Source organism: Alexandromys fortis, unplaced genomic scaffold, assembly GCF_014885135.2.
Source record: "Alexandromys fortis isolate MF-2015 unplaced genomic scaffold, M_Fortis_MF-2015_v1.1 scaffold_26, whole genome shotgun sequence".
Taxonomy (NCBI): domain Eukaryota; kingdom Metazoa; phylum Chordata; class Mammalia; order Rodentia; family Cricetidae; genus Alexandromys; species Alexandromys fortis.
The window spans coordinates 14,793,274-14,800,103 of NW_026067894.1; the positions used below are offsets into that span (position 1 = coordinate 14,793,274).

General features: G+C 50.1%; 1 protein-coding gene across 3 annotated transcripts; it reads right to left on the reverse strand.

Annotated features, from left to right (window-relative positions):
- Positions 1-226: 226 nt before the first annotated feature.
- Positions 227-6,830, reverse strand: CUNH1orf216 (chromosome unknown C1orf216 homolog). 3 transcript variants are annotated; one of them, XM_050155868.1, is made up of 3 exons: positions 6,381-6,830; positions 4,526-4,608; positions 227-3,673 (listed from the first exon to the last, which is right to left on the reverse strand). In XM_050155868.1, the coding sequence occupies exons 1-3, from the start codon at positions 6,656-6,658 to the stop codon at positions 2,973-2,975; spliced, it is 1,062 nt and encodes a 353-aa protein (XP_050011825.1). In that variant the 5' UTR covers positions 6,659-6,830; the 3' UTR covers positions 227-2,972. The 3 variants fall into 3 exon arrangements, with proteins under 3 accessions (XP_050011825.1, XP_050011841.1, XP_050011832.1); XM_050155884.1 differs by lacking the exon at positions 6,381-6,830 and having other exon boundaries at positions 4,506-4,603; XM_050155875.1 differs by lacking the exon at positions 4,526-4,608 and having other exon boundaries at positions 228-3,673; positions 6,381-6,502.

Sequence of the window (6,830 nt, forward strand, 5' to 3'; positions counted from 1 at the left end):
TCTTTCTTTTTTTTCAATTTTTACATATTTTATGTACTTTATGTATATAGTACTTTTTATTTAATTTTTTTATTGTTTTTATTGAACCATATATTTTTATCTGCTCCCCTTCCTTCCTTTCCCCTCCCCTTCTACCCTCTCCCATGGTCCCCATGCTCCCAATTTACTCAGGAGATCTTGTCTTTTTCTACTTCCCATGTAGATTAGATCCATGTATGTCTCTCTTAGGGTCCTCATTGTTGTCTAAGTTCTCTGAGATTGTGAATTGTAGGCTGGTTTTTCTTTGCTTTATGTCTAAAAGCCACTTAGGAGTGAGTACACATGATATTTGTCTTTCTGGGTCTGGGCTACCTCACTCAATATGATGTTTTCTAGATCCATCCATCGAGACAGGGTTTCTCTGTAGTTTTGGAGCCTGTCCTGGAACTCACTTGGTAGACCAGACGAGGTAGGCCTCGAACTTATGGAGATCCACCTGTCTCTGTCTCCTGAGAGTTGGGATTAAAGGCGTGTGCCATAGTACCACAATAAGATAAAGACATCTGTGTCAGAGTCATGTGAAGACCCTCACACAGGCTTCTGCAGTCAGGACATCCTCCAGAGCAGGGGTGCACAGCATGGGATGCTCCCTGATCATCTCCTCAAATCCAAGTGTGACTCAGGACAAGGACAATCCCTAATGGTGCAGTCAGGGCAGAGGCCAAGTCTCCACTGTCAGCTGGGGAGGGCCTGTGACTGCTAGGCAAATTCTCCAAGACTTTCAGCACTTGGCCCCAGCTACCAAGGAGAACTCAGGTGTAGAGGAGGCCACCAGGCAACAGATAGAGCAAAAACACATCCTCAAATGATTTAATTTTCTGCCTTAGTTTATTTATCCTGGATTGGTCCAAAGGCCAGGTTCACATTCAACATGCAAGAACTATAGAAAGTCACCGGGCCCACATCTCACCCACCCTCCAATCGAAGATGGAACTCTTTGGAGAGAGAGTGAAAGGACCCCCACTTGACAGGTGGGGAGACCGAGGGACAGAGGCACCGTCAGTGTCTTCCCTGTCACCTGCCACCATTCCTGCTTCATGTCATTGCATTCTCTTGGCACCCAGAAACAAAACAAAAGGCTCCACTACCTTAATTGTTAGTCCACCCAATATGCGTTCATCTCCAAGGCTTGACGCCCCTGCTGGGGCTTGTCAATTTTTGTTCAGAGGGGCCATGCAGAAAAAGCAAAGAACCATCCCGGGATGCTGGACTGACACTGTCCCCGGCTCACTTGGGAAGATGAGCTCTGGCTCCTCTGGACTCAGATTGCAGAAAAATGAATGAAACCAATTGGACATTCACTGTTGCTAAGGCAATATAGGCAGCAAGGGCGAGGTGAAGAGAAGGAAGGCTTCCTCCCTGTGCCCCGACAGCCTTGGTGCATCTGGTCTATTACCTGCATGCTTCTATGCACACAGTCTCCTTCAGCAGAAATTTAAATTAACATGGTGGCCAGCCTCTCCTCACAGGGGCGCAATATGGTGTGTTTCAGAATACCATTCTCCTGTTCTTCACGGAGTTCTACACCACCATTCTCTTCCATCCCCATCATCCATCCCATGGAGCCAAAGATAATTCAAGAGGACAGTTTCTTTTTCTTTTCCTTCCTTCCTTCCTTCCTTCCTTCCTTCCTTCCTTCCTTCCTTCCTTCCTTCCTTCCTTCCTTTTTTTCAAGACAGGGTTCCTCTGTGCAGCCCTGGCTGTCCGGGAACTCACTCTGTAGACCAGACTCAATAGTTCTGCCTATCTCTGCTTCCTGAGTGCTGGGATTACAGGCATGTGCCACCACCGCCGCATGAAGACAGTTTCTTCTAGCTTTTTTTTTTTTATAACTTTGTTTTTTTTTGTTTTTAAACATTTATTTATTATGTATACAATACTCTGTCTGTGTGCATGCCTGAAGGCCAGAAGAGGGCGCCAGACCTCTTTACAGATGGTTGTGAGCCACCATGTGGTTGCCGGGAATTGAACTCAGGACCTTTGGAAGAGCAGGCAATGCTCTTAACCTCTGAGCCATCTCTCCAGCTCCTCTTCTAGCTTTTTTTATCCCCTTCCCCACCCTGCCATTACCTCCACCATCATGCCAGCTCCCTCCCTGACACCAGTTCTCCACCAACTCCCCTGACCAAAGCACAGCAAATGTGCAACGGAAGGCCAGAGCAGCCAAAAAGACTCTGACCAGGGGCTGGGGGGTGCAGCTCAGTGGTAAGCAGTTTGCCTTGCACGCACAAGGCTTGGGGCTCAATCCCGCATACAGTAGCGAGCAAAACAAACAAAAAGCAACCACCCCACATAAAAAAAAAAAAAGCTCTTACCAAAAAGCCAACATTAGGGGCAGAGCAAGACCTGGGTGAAATGAGGAGGAGGGATAGGAGGTACCCTGGGAAACTTCAGGAGAATGGAGCAACCACATCAACCACCACCTTCCAATCTATGACAGCAAGATAGGCTCCTTTCTCCAGGAAGCTGGGAGACGCAGTAGAGAATAAGGCTGGGGTGGACTTTGGGAACTCGGGAATGGGTGGATGCCCTGCAATACAATTGCTGTTCTTAAGTCTCTCTGCAAATACACACGTCCCTAACATACGCTTCTTATGCCAGCACTGGCAGACATAGATCTCAACACACAAAGGTTCATTCACACCCAACATAAGCCTGTACATTTAACTGATATATATGCATACAAACATTTTGCAAGTACATCTTATTCGGGAATATATATATATACATTCTTGGGCATCTAGCCACACATGCATACATAAACATACATGCTACACATAATGCATACAACTTCATCCACACATGCCTGTAGATACCTGCCTACATGTTAGCACACACACACTTATTACCTGCACTCATGCCTACTGATACTCACGTACGTACTTGTGCATAACCACACACAGGCCTGTAAATATACACACTCGCGTACACCCTTAGCAGTGGTCCTGGTGCCCACACGATGCCTCCCTCTGTTGGAGACAGCGGATGAGTTCTTTACGGTTGTCTAGGATGGTGTCGAAGCTCTCTTGCAGTCGGGCCTGCTGGTCAACCAACTGGTGCTGGAGAGCCCGGATCCACTGAAGCAGGGCCAAGCGACGGTACATTACCAAGTGCGCATGGTGCTTCTCCTTCTCCTGCTCCTTGTAGCGCTCCTGAGCCTGCAGCTGCTGCACAGCCTGGGCCACAGAGGGCAGAAGGGGATCCAGAGGGCTTGGGCCTCGAGGAGTCCCACAGGTAGGCTCTGGACTGCTGCTGAGGCTGTCGATGCTCAGGGAACTGCTGGCATAGCCAACGTCCTCCAGAGGCGAGCACACGCTGCTGGCAACACTCAGCTTCTCAGGCTCAGCAGCACCAGGGAGCTCTGCACCCTCTGGGGGACTGCGGACTCCCGCCTCAAGGAGCCCAGTGGCTTGGAAGACCTGGTTGTCAGAGGGTGACTCAGAGGAACTCCTCATCGGGAGGGGTTCCACTTTGCCTGGCACACCATGCCAGTTCTTATTGGCATCCTTAGCACTCTCCACAAAGTTGGAATTATCGTCTGGTTGGAACTCGGGCTGACATATTCCAGGAGGCAGGCCCCCCAGGAACTGGGCCCCCTCTGCTAGACCTGGCTGGATGGCAGCGAACATCTGGTCTGTGAAGGGGAAGCAGAAGAATAAGTCACAGCAGGACATGGCGGAGTGGCAACCTGGGCCCCAGTCACCGCTTCATGGTTCCCTTCCCTCCTCTCTGATTATTTGGTGTGTCTTCCTCATAGGCTTTTCCTTTTTCCCTTTAAAGCTGACGTCTGTCCATGCTACACACTCTCCCCAAGCCACTTCATTCTCTGTGGTAGCTTCAAGAACCAGCAAGTGTGAGTGACTTGCAGGTATTACCCCTCCCACATACAACCGCTATTCAACTTTGCAGTACCAAAGGTTCCTCAGATACTACCCATGCAAACATCTTTCCTCTTCAGGGTCCTCCAGCAAGAGAGCTACCAGATGCCTGGGAGCACCCTGAACTCTTACCCTGCTTCTTCACCCCCCTCCCGCCACTGTCCGCATTCTGACAATTCTTCCTCTTCCCTCTCATTCTGTCATTTGGCTCTGGTCTTTTTTTTTTTTTTTTTTTTTTTTTTTTTTTTTTTTTTTTTTTTTTTTTTTTTTTTTTTTTTTTTTTTTTTGTCCAGACGAATGTCACAGACTTTTCCCTGCTCTTCCTCCAGTTTAAAATATAAATGCAGGGGCTGGAGAGATGGTTCAGCAGTTAAAAGTACTAGTAGCTCTTCCAGAGAACCCAGGTTCAAATCCTAGCACCCAGCTAGGATGGCTCACAACTGCTTGTAAAGCAAACACCCTCTTCTGGCCTCTTTGGGCATCCACATGCATGTGTGCATACATACACATACAATTTTTAAAAAATTTTTAAAATGATGCCCAGTTAAATAACAAATAATACATTTTAAAAAAAGAACATATATCAACCTGGTGGTGGTGGCTCACACCTTTAATCAGAGGTAGGTGGATATCTGTGAGTTCAAGGCCAGGCTGGTTTACAGAGCAAGTTCCAGGACAGCCAGGGATTCTCCTAGAAACAAACAAAAAAACAAACAAAATCTGTGTGTGTGTGTGTGTGTGTGTGTGTGTGTGTGTGTGTGTGTGTAGAGAGAGAGAGAGAGATAGTGATCACACACACACACACACACACACACATTTAGCCAGGTAGGACAGCTCATACTTATAATCTCAGCACTCTGGAGGCTGAGGCAGGAAGGTTGCAAGTTCAAGGCCAGCCTGGGCCACGTAGCAAAACTGTATCTCAATAAAACAAAATGACCCTTCTTGCAAAATGTGTAAATTTGACTGGAAATGGCTTTGAATGCTGCCCCCCTAATTTACTGTCAGACTGCTGCAGGCCTTGCTTTGCCTGGCCCTCTCTGCACTGTTCCCACTCTGTCTGTCTCATCCCAGCAGCCCACCAGAGACCCCTCTCCCCAAGCACACCACTCTCCAGAGGCCCCCCAGGCACACCATTATCCGACAGTGTTCATTTGGCCTTCAGTGTCCTGAAATTCTGATTTTGTGTTTAAAGTCTCCCTGTCTGAGCCAGAGAGACACTGCGCCCTGCCCCGATATACACCAACTACACAGTCCCCACTGCCCTCCTGTACGCCGTCCTCTCCAGGTGTGTCTCCTACCCCTGGCACACACTGTTGATGGCTAGCAAATGCCTAGCCAACTGGACCTGACTGTTTAAACGGTCTTGTGATCCTTTTTAATCCGGCTCCTTGGCCAACACTAAGGAACGCCTTTATACAACCTCTAGTGCAGTGGTTCTCAACCCGTGGGTGGGCCGAGGGCCCCCTTGGGTTGGAAAAACCCTTTCGTAGGGGTCCCCGAAGACAATCGCAAAACACAGATATTTGCATTACATTATGATTCATAACAGTAGCAAAATTATTGTTATGAAGTAGCAATAAAAAAAAAACTAAATGTCTGGGGGTCACCACAGCAGGAGGAGCTGTATCAAAGGGTCGCAGCATTAGGAAGGTTCTAGCACAGACCCAGCAATAGCAGGTGTCGGTATTTACCTGCTGAGAGTGAGTGAGAGGAACTAGGGTGGGGTTCCTGTCCTCAGGAGACAAACTAAGGTAAGGGCAGCCGGAGGCTACAGCGGAGGACCAGGGGCTGCAGAGCTGATCTCAAGCTCCTCCTCCACACTAAGGAACCCCTCCCTCTGGAATCTACAACGTCAAGCCTTTCCCTCCCGTCCCAGTGTGCCGTGCCCAGTTTGCTACGTCCTGAACGAACCCTCCTCCCCTCCCTTCCCTCACAACAGCTTTTGAGTCTGAACTGATAAGAGGTTCTATTGACCACATTACCATGGCTGGAAGAATCGAGAACTCCTTAATAAGGAATACTATTAAATCAAGCAGCTAGCAGGAAGGTTCTCCCCCATAGGTGGTGGGGACCCCACACCCAGCAATGGGCAGAAGGGGACAGATGCTTCAGATGCTTCACCTTTTTGGCTCATGAGAAAAGGCCTGAAGCTCTTTCCTCGCCTCTATTTTAAAATTTTTCCTAAAAAGTCTGGCCGGGCTCACAAAGGCAGCTGGGATGAGGCAAACTGAGATTGGAACTAAGGATCCAGGTTCAGAGTCAGTGAAAGATGAGTCCAGACATCCCAGGATCTGGATTTCCCCCGAGCTAATCCATCCACAGTGTAGGTGGGGAGGGGGCGGTAGTAGGATGGGGACTGGCAGCCGAGACTGCACAGTGACCCTAATCTCTGTAGAGGCAGCTCCCCACCCCGCTCTCCCGCAGCTGGGCCCCAGGCCCTCCATCAGGGCCCGGACTCACGGCCTAGAAGCGCCGGCTCCTTCAAGGCTGGCTACGGTTCTTCCGGGGCCTGATCGCAGCGGGGTAGCGGGGGTGCTCGGCCTGCGCGTGCACGCGTCGTGGCGTGGCTGCGTGGTCCCGGCACCGCTCGCCCAGCCCGGCCCCGACCTGCAGAGCCCAGCGGCGTCTGCGTGGCTGGGCGGGGCGGTCTGACCCACGTGGGCTGGTTCGGTTCTCCGCGCAGGAACTGCCTCCTTCTGCGGCTCGACCCGATCCTTCCAGGTCCGGTGTCGTCTCATCACCACCCTGGCCGGCGCCTTGCTGCAGACTAGGCGACGATGTCCCTCCTTCCTGGGTTTCCCAGTTGGGAGTCGAGAGGCCGCGGTACGCCTGGTCCCGCTGCTGTCTTCACCCTGCCCCACTCCTTTGATGTTTTGCCCACACTTTTCTGCTATTAAAGTCCCCCTTCGT